The following is an 18,828-nucleotide window of genomic DNA, read 5'->3' on the forward strand; positions in this document are numbered from 1 at the left end:
ATGAAAGCGATAACACAAAAAAAAAACGAACGCGGCAGGAAAGACAGGCAAGCGGTGGAGGAAACCGCCGCTACGACTCGCTTCGCGCATGAGCGGGGGTGGTTGTTTTTCACAAAGCTGTTCTTAAAGTGACCTTGCAGCGTGCGGGCCAGCTGCCTTTGTACGAATATCGTAGTGTTGGGCGGCTGTCGTTGTCTTCTCAGCAATTCCGATGAAGCGTTCGTAGGGGACACGCTGATCTGGTTGGCAGGCTCTACGCAGCAGAGGCGTTGTTCAGTGTAACGTGAAGGTCGCGTTTTGTATGAGACCTTGATTTTTTTTTGTTTTCCTTGCAGTATATTTTTATACATTTCGTTAAAAATCATGGTGCTGGGGAAGGTGAAGAGTTTGACAATAAGCTTTGACTGTCTCAGTAACAGCAATATCCCCGTGTATTCTAGCGGGGACACAGTCTCAGGAAGGATCAGTTTAGAAGTTACTGGGGAAATTAGAGTGAAAGCTCTTAAAATTCATGCAAGAGGACATGCAAAAGTACGTTGGAGCGAATCTAGAAATGCTGGATCCAACACTGCCTATACACAAAATTACACTGAAGAAGTCGAGTATTTTAACTATAAGGACGTTCTAGTCGGGCGTGCAAGAGGTAAGCTTTTTGCTTATTCATTCATTACATGCAGACATATTTCCAGAAAAAGATGTATCTTTGCTTGGTTTATCCCTCCTTAATACGCAGTCTCAGAGTGTTCACTATTTCTAAAGATGAGGAAATGCTGGTTACATTCTTAGGTTGTATTTTTGACTATTTGAACATTTACTTAAAAGCATGTTGAGGTGCATTTTCAAAGTACCTGAAGACAGGACTTTTAAAAAATACCTGCCTTTTCACAGTCTTTTCATAAGGATTTACATTGTTTTTTAATATGTGTTTTGTAATATAAAATTCCTTTTTTTTTTAGCAATATTAGTGTGATTTGTTTCTCTATGGGGAAAATAGCTGTTGAGTCAAAACCAGATATGTAGTAAATAATTTTCTTGGTAGCATCCTATCAAATCATAAGTGTAATTAAGATGTACCATTAGACGTTTTGACACATAACAGATACAGGTCTGACTTGCAGAATTATTTTTGAGGTTGATTCATTGTTGGCAGATAAAAGATTTCCCGTGGATTACTTTGATATGCTATCACTACTGCACCCGTAATTTTCCATTTCTTCCTTTGTTCTAAACTAGTATACTTGTAAATTACTTTAATTTCTTTTATTCAACTCCTCTATGGGGGACCCAGATGTAAAAATCTGTCTGAAAGGCCAAATAAGAGGCCATGGTTGTATGAATGGAGCATCGCTTCTGAGTTGAAGAGTTCTGGAACCTGCATTCAATGAAAACCTGGTCTGCTAAGCTCCTATAGAAATGGAAAGTGCCCTGCAAATTCCCTTATTTTGGGGTATGGAAATGGGGTATTACATTGTGAGTGGGACTGTGGGTCTTAAATTTGCTAATCTATTGTTTGCATAGTTACGTTGTGAAAGTACAAGGGACTCTAAGCTTGTTATTTCTGAAGTTTCCACCCTTTGTCCTTTGTTAGAAGCGGTTCAATCCTGTTTGGGGCCTGTCCCGGGAAGAAGGGAGGGAGTATTCCTTCTCTCTGCATATTGGTTGCACAGTCCGGTGGTGGTAATGACTCAATTCTTAGAACGAGAAAATGTGTTGTTTTGACTTTGTTGGGGGCGGGGGGGTTGTTGTTTTATGTGTGTGTGTGTCTTTGTTTTGTTTTTTTATTTTTTAAGATATTTACTGCAGAAATCTTCTACAAAGCAGTTGCTATTGATTTTAATTATGCTACCATGATGCAAGCAAGCTCGGGTCGCTCATGAGATGTCTTTCCAGTTCACATGTTCTTTATACTGCTGCCTTAGAAATAATTCTCTCACGCGAAAAATTCATTCACCTCTGGCTTGCAGATGACAGAAACAGGCAAGCATGCAGGAGTCACTCAAAGCAGGATGTATCCTTGCAAGTAAGAAAGAGATCCTATGCTTCTGTCAACTTAAGCAGACGCAATGACTTTCTATGTGGCCTGTAGATCCAAATGCTGACCTCGATAGTAGGTGCTTGGTTTTGTCTGGAAAGGGAACAAATGGTGGCAGGGAAGGGACAGATCTGACGCATTCCAACACCAGAAGCAAGACTGGTGCTGCATGTGCAGCACGTACAATCTTAAGCAGTTGTCCCGAGACACCACTGTCCTTCCCTTGGCTGCAGGCAGGACTGTGAACACTCGCTGCACAGAGGGGAGTTTATGCCTTGTACCCTACCATAGTCTGGAACACCACTCCCTGTCCCTGCCTTGTCACTGGCCTGCTGGGGTTTGTTAGCCTGTTGCCAAGGTGATGCCAGCCGCTGATTGTAGGGGCCTGGGACATGGGGGAAGTTCCTTTGCCTGCTCTCTAGTGTGTGCTGGGAGGCGGAGCGAAGTGGCTGCAGAGGGCACATTGCCTTTCTTGAGAATGCCCACCTCTGGGGACAGACAGAAGTATTCAAGCTCCTGCCGTGCACATCCACTGGGCCAGCAAGGAGTTGTGAGCAGGGGCGGCCGTTGGGACACACGGCCCCACGGCCTCTTGCATCGCTCACTCGGTTATCTCTCCTGGCCCATGCCCCTGGCCAGCACGATCTGTAATCGCATTTCAGTAATGGTCAGCACACGCTCCTGAGAGAAGTGCAGGACTGGGGTGTCTACACGGGGCAAGCCAGCAGCATGGCCCTGTGGTATGAGGAGAGCGGATGGTGAGGCGTGGGTGATGGCCCTCCCCCTTTCTCCTTACCTCTGTGGTAGTCAGGCCAGACTGTGAGCAGAGTTGCTGAGCAAATGTAGTGGGGTGTAATGTAGATTGTATGTATATGAGTGGTTGGTAGGGGATGTGCTCGTGCCTGTTTAGGCCAGTCCTGCTCCAGCCTAGTCTGTGATTGACAGCTCAGTACTTGCTTACCATAATTCTGCTGCTGCTGTTCAGGCTCAGTGGGACTGCTGATCTGACAGGAAGTGAAGAAGGGATGAAAAAATGTATGTGCAAGGAAAACGCTATTATTTTTAATTAAAACCAAGCAAAGCCGTCCAAGCGTTTAACAACAACAGCAACAAAAACCATTATACACATTGCTTTACTCTTTCAGTGTATTGAAGATTGTTATTTTGTGACATTACATGCTGCAGGGGCATTTACATAAATAGTGTTCTAGGGGTTTTATATTTTTGCATAGGTTTGTTTCAGCATTTCTGGTGCACTAAAGAAATTGGAGCATCAGCACTTTTGTAGAACAGTGGGAACTAACAAATCTTAAAATGTAGCAGCGTTCCTTCATGATGCTTCAGACAATAACAACAGGAAGGGTCTTTTGTGTAATCCCACTATATGTGCCTTTATTATGCCAACCCTTTTGTATATGAGATGCTCAATTGTTTTATCTAAATAACTGTCTGTACTGTTGGAATCAGCAGGATTTTTTTTCTGGGTTCATGGTAATTATATCGGAATAAACCACAAATTTATTGGAGCATTTCAAGCAATACAAGAAATCATGACTCTAAAACAAGGTCAGCTTTCTCATTGAAATTAGGAAATGTTTGGGTCTTTGCTATCCAAGCAAAATCGAGCTAAACTTTGAATTTTTGATACATTAACTCTTAACAACATTAATTGGACAGCTTGCCACTTCTTGTGCCCCTGAATTTTTTTGGTACTTTCTAGGCGGTGCTTGTGCACTTTTTAAAAAAATCAATTTTTGGACACTTGCTATTTAGGCTTTAGGAGGAAGCTGAATTACTAAATGTAATCAATTAATGTAGCAGAAAATACTAAGATCACTTAATACTATTAGAGAGCTCTATTTAATTTTAACTAGAAGTCATATTGGAAAACAGTTTCCAGTACAGATCTTTAAGGCAGACCTTGAAATGGCAGCACTTACAGCTATGTTAGTACTTGGATTTAAGATTGTTAAAAATGACCAGATAATACTGGCTTTCACATTTATGTATTAGCTTTTGCATGTTGTTATTGATTATAAGTATTTAGTATAGTAAAAATCATAATTCTTTCTAGCTGCTTGTTAATATATCATAATCAGCTTAAGTATGCCCTGTATTGCTCATAGAAATAGTAGTGTAATGAATATAATATCTATGTATCTCTTATAGAAATAGTATGGTAATGAATGTATTGTACTATAGACCTTAGTAAAACATAAGATGTGAAAAGGGCTTTTTGTAACTTAGACGAACAGTGTAAGGCCATACACCGACTGACCTGTCCAAGTGATAAGATAACCATGACACAAACCAGAGCACTGGAGGACAATTAGAGAATACCATGTTAAATTTAAAGAGGACATAGTTATTGGAATAAGATCCCAATATTACCGGATGGAACGTGCCTGGGCTCGTCTGGCCCCTGCTGCTTGGACAGAGGTGGCAGCTGTGGTATTTCACCACAGAGATTCCTCTGGCTGGATGGATGTTGCAACTAGGCACTTGGAACAAGTCCAGGCTAATAAGAACTCAGTTTTACCTCTGGTGAAAGTCCTTAGGCTAGGTGAAGAGGAAAAGGAGACGGATTCTGCGGAGGGTTTAATCCAGATTTTTATTCCAGGGTCACAGATCTCTGAATCTTGTAACAGCTGCACAGAATAACCGACCGCATGGCCTCAATGTCCATTAAAGCCCACAGGGAGGGGGGAGGGAAAGGATAGGTGAGCCACCAACCAGGTGGGAGGGGGAGGGTCTCAGGGGACAATGACACATAGACAGGCCAATGACCCTAGGACTGAGAAGCATCTTTTGAACTTCTGCCTATCACACGACGCCCTTGCTGGAATGTTAAGCTTGACGGACAGCACCTAGCAAGGGAGCAAGGTGGAGGGGAAAGGAGAGGTTGGCACACGTGGGGGACTGGGAAGTCTAAAACAGGAAATTGCAACACACTGCAACATCTCCCCCTAGTTTTGTTTAAAAAGAAGAGGACTGGGTTTGTGATGCAGAGTGCTCGCCAAACTATGGTTGGTGAATCGGTTCCTCCTCTACAGGACGGTCAGTGTTTTCCACTGAGGCTTCCATGTCATCCATTGGAGCACTAAGGGCTTCCAAATGGTAAACTTCAGGAGGGGGAGATGAGCTTAAAATTAACTTGAGAACCATGCGTTTGATTAGTCCAAAAACAATGCTAACAACTACAACAAGAACTAATATAAACAGTACTAAAAACACAGTTTTCAGAATAGATCCCAACCAGCCCGAGAGTCCCCAGCCCTTGAACAGTCCACTCAGCCAGTCGTCAGTTTCTCTCTTGATGTCGCTCACCATGGTTTTCATCTTGTCGATTGTGGCATGGATGTTCTCTGCTTTTGATGACAGGTTGAGGCAGCAGAGATCTTCAAATTCTTCACAGCAATGGTTGTGCAGAAGGAGCAGATAGTCTGTGGCTACCCTATTCAGAATGGTGGCTTGCCTGGTAATTTCCTCATCCGATAAGAGGTCACTCAGGGCAGTAGAAGTGAGATTTGCCTGTTTTGCAACCCAACATTCCAATCGGCCTAATTCTCCCATGCTTTTTGCTGCCGAGATCCACGGCAGAAGGACTGTAATTGCGGTGGCCTTAAGTCTGGACCAGTGAACAATTTCCGAATTACAGTCAGGGTCTAATTGCCTTAGGTCTCTTTTTTGGATAGCCAATGTATTAGATTTGTTCAATTTGGGGTTAACAGGCTCAGCTTGCCAAAGGTACGTGGACCTCCAAGCAAACGAGGAGGGAGACCTGCCCATGCTCTGTCTCCACATATTAAAAACACACCTCTTGGGAGTTCACGAGGCTTATAATCACCCACTGATGAGTGCATGACTAGGACTGAATTTTCACACCAGTTTTTGTCTGTGTAGTGTGAGTTGCTAGGGTCAGGATAAATGTTTTGCTTAGCTTCATTATATGCTAACTGGGAATTGAATTTAAAGTGAATGCAAAAGGTTGCATTCATGGAGCCTAAGAGATGGAAATCTTGTGGCTCCCTTTTTGGCACTGGTAACTTTCTCGCCCACTCCTGCCAAAACAGTAAAGGATTGTCAGCAGGGTAACGGCCAGGGGAAGGTGGGAGTAGGTTCACTTATTTAAAGCACTCCACATTTCATTTGGGAACTCTGAGGATTTGAAAGGAACTCCCACCAGGCAAGTTGACAGGGGTCAGAGGCTGTCGCTGTGGAGAGACAAATGTGATCTTGTCCAAGGGCTGAGGGACTATCCAGGAGATCGCTGGAGAAATGATCGCAAGTAGGACGAGGAGCAGCCTTGGTCTCATGGTGTCTCGAGACTGCACACAAACAGAGGGATCTAAACCGATAAAAGGAAACTTAAGACAAACATATATTATGAACTATTCCAGATAGGAGGCTTAAATGGAATTCCCTCCAGAGAACGCGTGCGGCATTTCCTTCTCCAGGCAGCATTATCAACCTGGGGTGCTTCTGTAGATTTCTCTGAGACCTTGGGAACATAAGGCTTTACCCATTTGGAAGGAACCCACTTTAAACCAGAGGGGGTGGACACACAGGCATATCCACGTCCCCAAGTAACCAATTTGTAAGGTCCCACTGTTTTCCAAGACTCAGGGTCCTTTACTAAAACCGGAGGTTTTTCTTTCATCAACCTATGACTGCTCCCCCCAAAGTGGCATAGGATGGGTGGATTCAGGCTGTCAAAAGAAAAGTTCAGAAAACTGATTGTGAACAGCGCCCTGGACAACCAGATGTGGGGAGGTTCCACCTTCAGAACCTGATGTTGCTGGTCCAGGACTCTTTTGATATCACGGTGAGCCCTTTCTACTATGGCTCGACCTGTAGGGGAGTAGGGGATGCCAGTTTTGTGCTCTACTCCCCATTGCTGCAGGAAGCTCCTGAATTCCTTGGATTTGTAAACAGGCCCATTATCAGTTTTTAACTCCTTGGGGATGCCCATGAAAGAAAAAGCCTGTAAGAGGTGCTTAATGGCATCGATAGATGATTCTCCTGTGTGGGCAAAGGCATAGACCGCTCCAGAAAAGGTATCTACACTAACATGAACATATTTCTGCCGTCCAAAAGACTGTATGTGTGTTACATCTGTTTGCCACAGTTCACAACTGTTCAGTCCCCTTGGGTTTGCTCCCGTACTCACTGTAGGGAGTGCATGTTGTTGGCAATTTGGGCATGTGGCCACAATCGCTTTGGCCTGTTCTCGAGTGATGTGAAACTGACGAACCAGGCCAGGTGCATTTTGGTGGAAAAGCTGGTGGCTGATTTTTGCCTGTTCAAAAACATTTGGGAAAGTGGCCATCACTGCAGGTGCAGCAAGAGCATCTGCTCTTCTGTTGCCTTCAGCGATAAACCCTGGCAAGTCAGTGTGTGACCTGACGTGCATCACATAAAATGGTTGCTCTCGGTGGGTGACTAACTTTACAAGTTTTGAGAGCAATTCGAAAAGTGCGATGTTAGACACTTCTTGCAGTATTGCTTGATCTGCCCTGGATACTACTCCTGCCACATATGCAGAATCCATAATCAGATTGAATGGTTCTGAGAACTTTTCAAAAGCCCTAACAACCGCAGCCAATTCAGCAACTTGAGGTGAACCTTCCACCTCAGCAATGTCCGTCTCCCACTGCTGGGTTTGAGGATCATTCCAAGTCATAACGGACTTGTGGGACTTCCCAGACCCATCTGTAAAAACAGTCAGAGCCTTTTTTAAAGGTCTCCTACTTAGAGCACTTCTCAATTTCAGAGTGAATTGAACATCTTGTTCGAACATTTTGTGGGCAGGCCTCTGGACAGAAATTTGTCCTGAGTAGGAATCTAGAGCAAACTGCAACACTTCATTTTCTCGGAACAATTGTTCCAACATTTGCATAGTATTTTGGCCCGAATATAACTCAACTGGAATGTGAATGCACTCAGAGTCACATCCTGCTAACTCCCTGATCCGGGTCCTTGCTTTCCAGATCAGTTCTGCTACCAGCTCTTGAGGCTTTGTCATTCTCTTGGACCTTTTGTGACTGAGGAAAACCCATTCTATGATCAAGAGAGGGTCCCCCTGGTCCTGGCCCTTTTGTGGTGTATCCTTTGCCTTAGGTGTTTGTTTTTCCTCCCACTGGAAAATGATTCCATGGAGGTGTGGCAACTTACCTAAGATGATAAATTTGAATGGCAGGTCAGGCCAACATCGGTGGGCCTGTCTTGTGGACATTGCAATTTGAACCTTTTCTAGAGCTTTCCGTGCCTCTGGGGTAATGGACCTAGGAGCACCCGGGTCCTCTCCCCCTTTCGATCAATTGAAAAGAGGGGCAAGGTCTTCATTAGTCAGACCTAGCCATGGCCATACCCAATTCAAAGACCCACACAACTTGTGGACATCCGCAAGGGTCTTGATCTTTGGATTGATTTCTAGTTTTTGGGGAACAATGGTCCTGTTTCCAATTTCTAAGCTCAAATATTTCCAAGGTGGCATCTTTTGAATTTTCTTTTCCTGGAGCTCGAACTCTGCAACAATCAATGCATTGATCATTAGGTCAAGCGCATGTGTAAGTAAATCATCTTTGGGGGCACACACAAGGATATCGTCCATATAATGATAGATGATGGCCTTTTCTGTGTCTGCACGCACTGGGGAAAGCAGGGAAGAGACATACCGCTGGCAGATTGCTGGCAAGACCTTCAGTCTCTGAGGAAGAACTGTCCAATGGTACCGTTTCATAGGGGCTTCCATGTTGATGGTAGGGACCGAGAATGTGAAACGCGGTGCATTGTCAGGGTGTGGGGGAGTTTGGAAAAAACAATCTTTTATATCAATAACAGCCAATTTCCAATCCTGGGGAAGCATAGTTGGGGATGGCATACCAGGTTGGGGAGAGCCCATATCTTCAATGACATTATTAATTTGTCGGAGGTCGTGGAGGAGCCGCCATCTCTTTTTGTCAGCCTTTTGGATGACAAACACTGGAGAGTTCCACGGGGATGTGGTCTGCACAATTTGACCCTTTTTTAGTTGTTCTTCCACTAGCTCCTCGAGCACCTTTATTTTTTGTTTACTGAGTGGCCATTGTTTCACCTCAACTGGTTTGTCTGTTTTCCACTTCAGTTTTTGGGCGGGGCGCTGTTCAATGACTGCTGTGCAAAAATGCTGTGGAGAGTCTGGAATATCAATTGTGACACCCCACTGGGCCATTAAATCTCTCCCTAACAATGGTTCCAAATAATCTAACACAAATGGACAGATATTTGCCAATTGTCCATTTGGTCCCTCAATTTGGATGACGCTCTTGGATTGTCTCGCCAATTGCAGACCTTCTACACCTCGAACGTCACCAGCAACGTTTTGCAAAGGCCATTGTGCTGGCCAGTCTTGTACTGGGATCACTGTGCAGTCTGCACCTGTGTCTACAAGCATCTCAATGCGTTTGGACTCTTCACCCCCACTGACATTACACCAGATTTTGGGTTTGTCCTTCCCAATAACTTGGACCCGGGCGACTGTGGACCCTTGTTTTTTGTGCCTTCAGGTAAACACGGCACAGGGATAGCTTGGGCAACAATTTGTCCCTTGGGAAGAAACACGGGTGGGTGGAAACAGTGCAGCCCGAGAACGAATTGCTCAGGATCTGATGTTGTCATTCCTGGAGCAATTTTGATCTCTTGTGGTGTGTGTTTGGTGTCCCCAATGACGATGTACTTACAATGAATTCAGTGCCAAGTACCCTTCTGTTCTGGATTGACGGAGCCAAAATGCCAGTCAGTGCTTTTCAGGTGGAGTGACTCTGTCAGCTGCAACCTGTACGGCTCATTGACAGAATATGTGGCTAACATGGGTTCACCTAAATCATAACAAAGGTTATTTTGTTTCACTTGCAACAATGGACCAGCAGACATGGTCTTTGAAGCATCTGCTTCACTTACAGAAATATTAACATTACTGCGTGCTTGGTTTATTTTGCTTCCCTTATTCCCTTGGCCTGCTCCTTTTGTGTCTGCATGCCTGGCAGGCCGGCGCTCCCCTTTCAGTTTTTTTGTTGTTGTTGACCCTGTGGGAGTGCTTGCAGTTCTTCTCCCCTGCTATTTCTAAATTCATCAAATTGTTTTTTCAGGGGGCACTGGCTACTCCAGTGCCCAAGGTTATTGCAAAGCAGGCATGGCTTTGTGGGGTCAACCATTGCTGGTCTTCGCTGCTGCTCAGGGTACTGCTGTGCTGAGGGAATGGGCGCAGGGCTGGACAACGGCGACATGCTGAGGTGGTCTTGGCAGCATCCTTGGTCTGGTGTCTTCAGCAACACTCATCAGAGGCACTTTCCTGTTACAGACTAGAAGCATATTTTTTAGTGGGGGGGGTTTCTAGGGGAAGACTCAAAATTGCCGCTCGACACTGCTCATTTGCATTTGTAAATGCCATTTCCTCTAAAACCTCTTCCCTTGTATTCTCTTTTTAAACTTGTATTTCAATAGCTCTAGTTAAACCTTTGTACAAATTTCAAGAAAGCCTCTGATGGTAGCTGCTTGATCTTACTATAAGGCTCAAAAGGCCCCTCGGGTTGGAGGGAAAATAATGCTTTTTCAGCTGCCTCTTTGACTTTCTCGAGTGTTTCTACAGGAATTAGTGTTTTGCAGAGATATAGCCAAAAACTCCACAACTTTTGTGAAAGTTGTAAAGCCGGTATGTTTATTACAGCGCTGGACGCATGTGGGAATCGTTCCCCTAAAATGACATGCGTACTTCTGGGAACTTCAGGTCCCTTTTTCTCCTCCTCTCAAATACATATGCATATAATTTCAAAATAGGTTTATACATATTCATTTTTACAAATTTCGTGTGACATTTGCCTCTAGTTCTTTATCAGAAAGAATTCCTGGGTCAGGTTGACTTGCTCTCACAGCAGTCTCTCTGTCTCTCTTTATCACTTTCTGTGTCTCCCTCCCCGCCCCCTTATCTCTGTCCTTCACTGAATCCCTGAGCCTAGGCAGCCTAGGCCTTGCAGTCAGGCTACATAGCTATGTTTCAAACTACAGACTTAACTCAAAGATGTACATTTCACCTAAATCAAAATGGATTTCTACTCTGAAAAATTTTCCACTTTGCCTCATTCCCCTCTTTCCTAAAAAGGAGGAAGTAAATTCTTTTACTTCATGCAAATTCTTATGACAATAAGAATACTTTAGTGCTTTGCCATTTACGTTTGATAAGGAAGTTAACACTGTTAGGCGCTGTAGTATTCTCCAATTCCAAATTAGCAATATAATGGATAATCCTAAACTTATTTTAACTAATATTAACAAAACTACAATGGGATGACACAACTTAATAAAGATTCCATTTGCAGTTGGTGACCACCTAAAGATCACATCCCACCAGTGGTGATCTGCATTTTGTTTTATTCTCTGTAGAATTCTGGTTATTTCTTTTGTATCATGTTGGACAGTAATTAAGGTTTTCTTTCCACTTCCTTGGATTTCCTTCCTGATCCCCAGTAGGTCTTGGTGCTTAATTAATTGTTTTACTAATGTAAGGTCCATTCTAATAGGAGTAGGTGATAGTCTGTGGTACATTGTGTAATTGGTTTTAATCAACTGGTGGGATGTCACTCGGGCTAAGTATGAAAACCCACACCTGATAATCTTAACAAATTACAAATACAAAAATTAAAATTATTTCTGCTTGACGAAATAACATCATTGTTATCAATCTTTATAGCAGCACAAGCAGATCTCAGGCACACACAACTTTTACCAGTATACACGAGCACAGTTCTCTGGTCAGTGGCTAGATGAATTTTGAAGTGGCAAATACTCTGTTCAGTGTCTAGACACACATCCTGGGCATTAACAGTATTGCTTTCACAAATGAATTCTAGCTGTTCTCTAGTAATGCAGGACTCTAAGTTTACTGTTTGCTACTTTTCATTCACTTTTTGTGCCCACATTCTATGTTCTGAAGGGTAGAGCATTGTTTTTTCATTATTTAATCCTAGTGCAATGATGGGATGGATAACATAAACAGTGGCATTACGTATGGTAAGCAGAAAGGCAGTGGTCACATTAGAAGCAGGATCATAGGTGAAATTTACCATAGTCTACCAGGATTGAAACTTCCTTTCAAAATCTATCGCATTATCCCAGACAATTTTCTGAATTTCAGCTGGAAAATTACCTTCACCCCTTTCTCGTAGATCAGAGCTGCTGTTGCCTGCATCCATAACTGTGCTTGTATAAAACTGAAAGCTAAAGACACATTATCTTGAACTGTACTAAATGCTTCTACCATTAACTTGTGGTCTTGGTCCCTGGTCTTTCTCACTTTGGCAGTACTTTTGAAATCTGCCACTGGCTAGTTCCTAATGCTAATAGAGATGACTGTAAAGGCTGCTTTAATTTTGTTAGGCCACTTGCTGCAGTGGCCAGTTTATTCATCAGTATTTCTGAATCAATTCCATTTAAAACTCCTAATCCTGTCCCTAATATCCCAGTTAGATCCTTTCTTATTCTGCTCCTGAGGTATACCTGTCTTTGTAACTATGTTGTCCAGCCCTCAAAGGATGTTCTTAAGAAAGAGGAGCAGGCTGGTTGGATTTTGGAGATGTTAATTTGCGTTAGCAACTCAACACATTTGAGAGACCATTCTGGATTGAACAATAGTTGTTGTTTACTCACATTCTTTACTACTTAGGGACCTATTTCATGCACTTCAGGTTCAAGTTTGGGTTGAGTCTGAACTATTTGAGTCTCAGTGTGGGTTGTATAAGGTCCTGCTGTTGTAAAAAGTGCAGTGTCTACTTTGAATTTAAATGAGAGTCTGATAGCATCTTGAGTCCAAAGGCAAGTCACTTCTACGGGCTGTATCAAGGTGAAATTACACCAACAGTCTGATGCACTTAGGCTATCACAAACTTCCTGGTGTTTGTATACACCAGGAGAGGTGGAGACACTAATTGCATCTGGTCTCTCATAAGCCTTCCTATTGGCCACTAAGTACTCTTCTTTGATTTCTTCTCCTCTGATCCCTTGAAGTGTCCACAGTTCCTGTTCGTGCCATTCTTGTTCCTCATATACCTGATTCTCGTGGATTACTACAGTGAATAGGTTTAAATCCTTTATCTCAGAAAGCTCTCCCATAGATCCAGTATACTGATTAAAAGACTGGGACCAAGGCCATTCAGCATTGCTTTGGATAGAGGTACTCTCTAGTTCTAAAACTTCAGTTATAATTACATACAAAACAATTCTGTAAATCAAAGTATGAGCTACTCCTGACCGCAATATACTCATTTTGCCTGAGTAAGTTTTAGTCTCAGTTCATTGTCTCCTGATGTCACTCTCCAAGGGGCTTCTGGGGCCTTCTTCACTCGAGAGTGATGAATCCAGGCATTCTGCTCCTTGATCTTGATTGCAGTGAAGGTGGTGAGAAGTACTTGCAGTGGTCCCTCCCACTGTGGTTCCAAAGTCTTTTCTGCAAGAGACTTAACATATACATAATCTGCAGGCTGTATGTTATGTACTGGTCTGTCTAGCTCTCTGCTCCAAGTTCCAGCCACGTGTTTCTCAATTTCTCTGAGCTGTTTGCTTAAAGACACCATGTAGGTGGCCAGTGTTATCACCCCAATGTGGGTGGACATTCCCTTTGTATTCCATATGGTCTTCCATAAAGCATTTCAAAAGGACTCAGCTTTCCTTTAGCCCAAGGTTTAGTTTGAATTCGCAATAGTGCTAGTGGAAGAGCTTGGGGCCAGGGTAGATTAACTTCCTGCCCCAGTCTTACAATCTGCTGCTTAATCAAATGATTCATTTTCTCTACCTGGCTGCTTGATTGGGGGCAGTATGGAGTGTGAAGTTCCAAATCTATGCCCAGGTGGCTACCAATCTGTTGCACTACTTTGGAAATGAAATGTGATCCTCTATCTGAGGATATTGTGGCTGGAACTCTGAAGCGTGGTATTATTTCTTGTAATAATACCCTGGTCACCTCTTGAGCTTTGACAGTTCTGGTGGGGAATGCTTCTGGCCACCCTGAAAACATATCTGTCAATGCCAATAAATACCGATACCCCCCTCTCCTTGGGAGTTCTGAAAAGTCAATTTGCCACTGCTATCCAGGCCCATGGCTTCTCTCAATCTGACCGAGTTTTGGCCTGGGGGTATTTTTGGGGTTAGTCTGGAGGCAAGGATCACACTGTCAGTTTACCTGAGTAATAGCGGCATATAAATTCCTGACGACAATGCTTTCAATCAGATGTGTGTTCTAGAAAGCCTGTGGAAACTACTACTTCAAAGTCAACACTTCATTTTGATGCACTCTGTATCACTGGCAGCCTTGGTCATTTTGGGAAAGGAGCCACACTATAAAAGCTTTTAAGTAATTAGGCCCCAGTGTGTTTTCTAGTGCTCCTCCTTCACTAGTGACCACAAAAATGGGAAGGGATTACTAGCTCTCTTTCAATGGTAGCCCACCCCTTGTGGTTGTATGTCTCTTTTGACTAGTATTATTGTATTCTGGCTTACCTTCGAGGAAAATCTGTCCATGATTACCTCTCCTTTTGCTGCTTTCTTTGCCTCTCCATCCGCCAGCTCATTTCCTTCCTCCAATTCTGAGGTCACTCTCTGGTGTGCCTTAATATGCCTTTTCAGGCAGCTGAACTGCTTCCAGCAGCCAGATTGTCTCTTCTTTAGCAGTCCCCTCTCCTTCCAGATGGCTCCATGTGCATGGACGACTCTGAATGCATACTTCAAGTCTGTATAGATGTTTATTTTGTTTTCCTTTTGCTGTTTCTAAGGCATGGGTCAATGCATTTATCTCGGCCTTCTGTGCAGAGGTACTTTTTGGTAAGGGTCCAGACTCTATTTCCTCTCTGCAGGTAGTCACTGTGTACTTAGCATGTCGCTTTCCACTGGCAATGTAGCTACTCCTGTCAGTGAACTAGGTCTCTGCATCGTCCAGAGGAGTGTTTTTCAAGTCTGGCTAGCTGGAGTAAGTAGCTTCAGTGGTCTCCAGGTAATCGTGGTGTACTGCTTCTCCTTGATTACACTGAGAAAAGAAGCTGGGTTGACAATATTAGTCACCACTATCTTTACATCATCTTGCTCTACCATGATGGCCTGGTATTTCAGGAACCTCTGTGGTGAGAACCAGTGGCTGCCCTTTACTACCAGTACTGCGGACACTGTGTGGGACACTAGCACAGTCATTTTTGTCCCAGGGTGTCGCTATAGGACACGAAAGAACACAAGCGCACACCGCTGTTCTCAAGGTGAAGGAAAAAAGGAAAGTTTATTTTCTGACTCCAATATTTATAGTTTTACAAAAGTGACAGCGGATTGGAGGGTGACAGTGACACCTCTCCAATGACACTGGTCAAACCAACAGTCCATCAACTCTCTCCTCCTCCATAAAGGAATGCAAAACATTGAGTTATTTACAGAAAGTGTGTGAGAAAGTTCACTACAAGAATGTCAGCATCAGAAGGCTTAGAAAATCATAAAAAACCAGGGTGACATCTCACCCTTTTCCGTTTAAAGAAGAAAAAGAGAAAAGAAAATGAACAATGTGAAAAAGAAAACATGAACAATGTTCAGTGTCCACTTGCGGAGGAATCATCAGAGTGATCACTCTCATCATCTGCATCCGAGTCATCCCTCAATGATTCACCCGCTTGATGCCTTTCAGGTTGTTCACGGTCTCCATCTTGCTCGTCAGCTGAATTCTGCCTCTGCAGTCGCAGGTCAGGGCGAACACATTTCAAAGGTACCCAGCATACCCCAGTATCTGTGGATACACAAGCATACCCACGCCCCGAAGCGATAAGGTCATAGGGACCTTCCCACTGTTTTGTGACTAAATTCCGCACCCGAACCTTCGCCCAAGGCTGATGTGCCTCATCCGCAACCTGCAACGAGAGATGGTGATTCAAAATGACAGGATTATTTGAGTTCTGCGGCACTGTGAGATGATTGATTGTGCACAAAGCTTTTGCCAACCGACTCTGCGGGGTTTCACGCTGCATTCCCTTTTTTTGTTTTTGAAGAACTCGCTTCAGAGTACCATGAGCGCATTCTACAATAGCTTGACCAGTCGGAGAATGAGGGTTACCAAACTTGTGTGAGACACCCCACAACTGCAGGAACTGCTGCACCTTTTGCAATGCGTAAGCAGGACCACTGTCGGTTTTCACAGCAGAAGGTATGCCCAGAACGGCAAAGGCCTGCCTCCAGTGGGCAAGGACATCACGGGCCTTCTCCCCAGTGTGAGCCAAAGCCCACATCGCAGAGGAGAATGTGTCCACAGTGACATGCACATACTTGAACCGGCTAAACTCGGCAATCTGGGTGACATCGGTCTGCCAAAGCTCCAAGGCCCTAAGGCCTCTGGGGTTTACCCCTGCCAGCAAAGGCGGAGCAAGTGCATGGCAGTCATCACATGACTCAACAACGTCACGATCCTCAGTTAGTGTCAGCTGAAACTGCTTCTGCAGGGTTTGTTCGTTTTGGTGGAAAAACCCATGCGATGCCTTGGCCTCTGCAAGTGTATCAGGCTGAGGCGCTACCCACGCTGGGTTAGCCAACTTGTCAGCCCTCATGTTACCTTCCACTATAAAGCCTGGCAAATTGGTGTGACTCCTCACATGCAAAACATAGAATGGATGAACCCGGGCCTGAATGGCACACCATAAGGTCTTCAGCAAATGAAACAAGGCAGGATTACTGCCCTCCTTCAAACCCGAATGACCCAACCGCTGTGCGATATCAGCCACATAGGTGGAATCCGTGACCAAGTTGAAAGGTTCCTGGGAAAATTTCTCAAATGCTATGACAGCAGCCCTCAGTTCAACCAATTGGGCTGACCCATCCTCATGGCCTTTTAGAATCTGCCACACAGATCCGTCCGTCCAGGTAACAATGGCCTTTCCTGTTCTCCCTGAACCGTCAGTGAAGACGGTGGGTCCTTGCACGGGTTCCTGGCCATTCTTGGGCTGCAAAGAGATTTCTGTGAATTTTGCCATATGCAGTAGCCTATGGCTGGGCAGATGGTAAGTGATCTGCCCTGAAAAATTTTCCAGAGCACTCTGAAGGGACACACTGTTTGCAAAGCTCCAGTCAAAATCCTCCCGTTGCACCAGGAGTATGATCTTTGCAGGATCCGCACCCATCAATTGCAAACACCGTTGCCAGCATTTGATTATCAAGCGAGCAATCAGCTCAAACAATGCAGTTGCCGTCTTCTGCGGCTGATGGGGCAGGCAAACCCATTCCAGAACGTGCAAGGAATCAGACCATTTGTCACTCTATTGGCCAATGATGCCCGTGGGATACGAATCTGGAGTGGTGATGAACACAGTGACATCAACAGAGGGATCAATGCGATAAACTTGGCAAGCCGAAACAGCCTGCTGAACCACCTCCAACGCCTTATGCGCCTCTGGTGTGAGTGTGCGAGGTGACTTTAGATCAGAGTCTCATTTCAACAAACCATACAGAGGAGACAGCTGTGTGTCGGTTAGTCCCAAGTACGGACGTAACCAAGTGATGACACCTACCAATTTCTGAGCATCATTCAGTGTCTTCACAGAATGCACAAATTGCACCTCCTGGTGACGGATTGTGCGTTCCAGAATTTTGACCCCCAAGTACTTCCAAGGTGGTTGTTGTTGAACCTTTTCTGGAGCCACCATCAGTCCATGAGCATGCAAAGCATTGAGCAAGGGACCAAAGGCATCCAGGGGAACCTTGCGTATCTCAGAAGATACTAAGACAACTGTTGCTGCGGTGCAGACAGCCACACCTGCTGCTCCGTGGGTGCTGGCTGCAAGCCGGCAAAGGAGACCTCCATCGGCTCTGGGGTCTGGAGAGAAGCTTGTGTCTGGACACGCCCCTCCTGCGTGCTCCGCTTGACGTTTCCCGAGCCCAGTAAAGCCTGGCCATTAACATGAACAGTCGCCTTGCAAACATTGGACATGTGATTCGGCCTATCACATCGACCGCACAAGAACATGGGGAATTTGACCTTCTGTGCTTTCTTTCCCCTCTTCTTTCCAGCCTGCGCAGTCCCCTGCTGTGGCCGCTTGCCCTGCAGTGCCGCCCAAACTGGCTGCACAGCGGCAGCCACAGCAGCCAACTTCCAACCCGGGGAGACGATGTCCGCACAGGCCTCTGCCATCTCAGAGATAGAAGGAACACCAGGCAGAGCCACTATGACCCTCCTACATGCAGCATTGCAATTACACCTGACAAGGTTTGCAATCGTAACACTCCTTGCCACAGGATCAGGCACCTGCCTCTCCACGGACACAATCAGCCTTGCCGCAAATGCCATGGAAGGCTCATCATCCCCCTGGACAATGGTTGAAAATGGCTGCTTCGGAGCAGCCATTTCCAGGGTCTGAACAAACGCTGCCATGCCCACCATGTGGCACTGGTCAAGCACAAGGGGATCGAATCCAATCTGCCCCTGAACATTTTCATTAAGCCCTGTTCCCATCAGCATGTCAGCGACAGCCCCACGCCTGGGGTCCTGCGGCCCCAGCGCAGCATTCTGCACCACCGCTTGGGCTGCCAAACGAGCCCACTTGGTCTCAAAAACACCAAATTACACAGGGTCAAAAAGAGAATGTGCCACACAATGGAGATGGTGAGGTGTCAGCATGTCCTTAGCAATCCTCCAGAGAGTCTGCATAACCTCAGCAGACCCCAAACCATGCTGAGCAACTGCTTCATGGAGTTCTTCCTCCAGCTTATATGAAAGGGGTTCATGGGTGTTATGAGCAATGCCCCTGAGC

At 44.9% G+C, this 18,828-nt stretch overlaps 1 protein-coding gene across 1 annotated transcript in view; it reads left to right on the forward strand.

The window, feature by feature from the left end:
* Positions 1-363: 363 nt before the first annotated feature.
* LOC134431477 (arrestin domain-containing protein 3-like) overlaps positions 364-18,828 on the forward strand; it is a 42,107-nt gene continuing 23,642 nt past the window's right edge. The window contains exon 1 of the mRNA XM_063179490.1: positions 364-643. Coding sequence (XP_063035560.1) covers positions 364-643 — 280 coding nt within the window. The remainder of the gene's footprint in view (positions 644-18,828) is intronic.

The sequence above is a fragment of the Melospiza melodia genome, chromosome W, assembly GCF_035770615.1.
Source record: "Melospiza melodia melodia isolate bMelMel2 chromosome W, bMelMel2.pri, whole genome shotgun sequence".
Taxonomy (NCBI): domain Eukaryota; kingdom Metazoa; phylum Chordata; class Aves; order Passeriformes; family Passerellidae; genus Melospiza; species Melospiza melodia.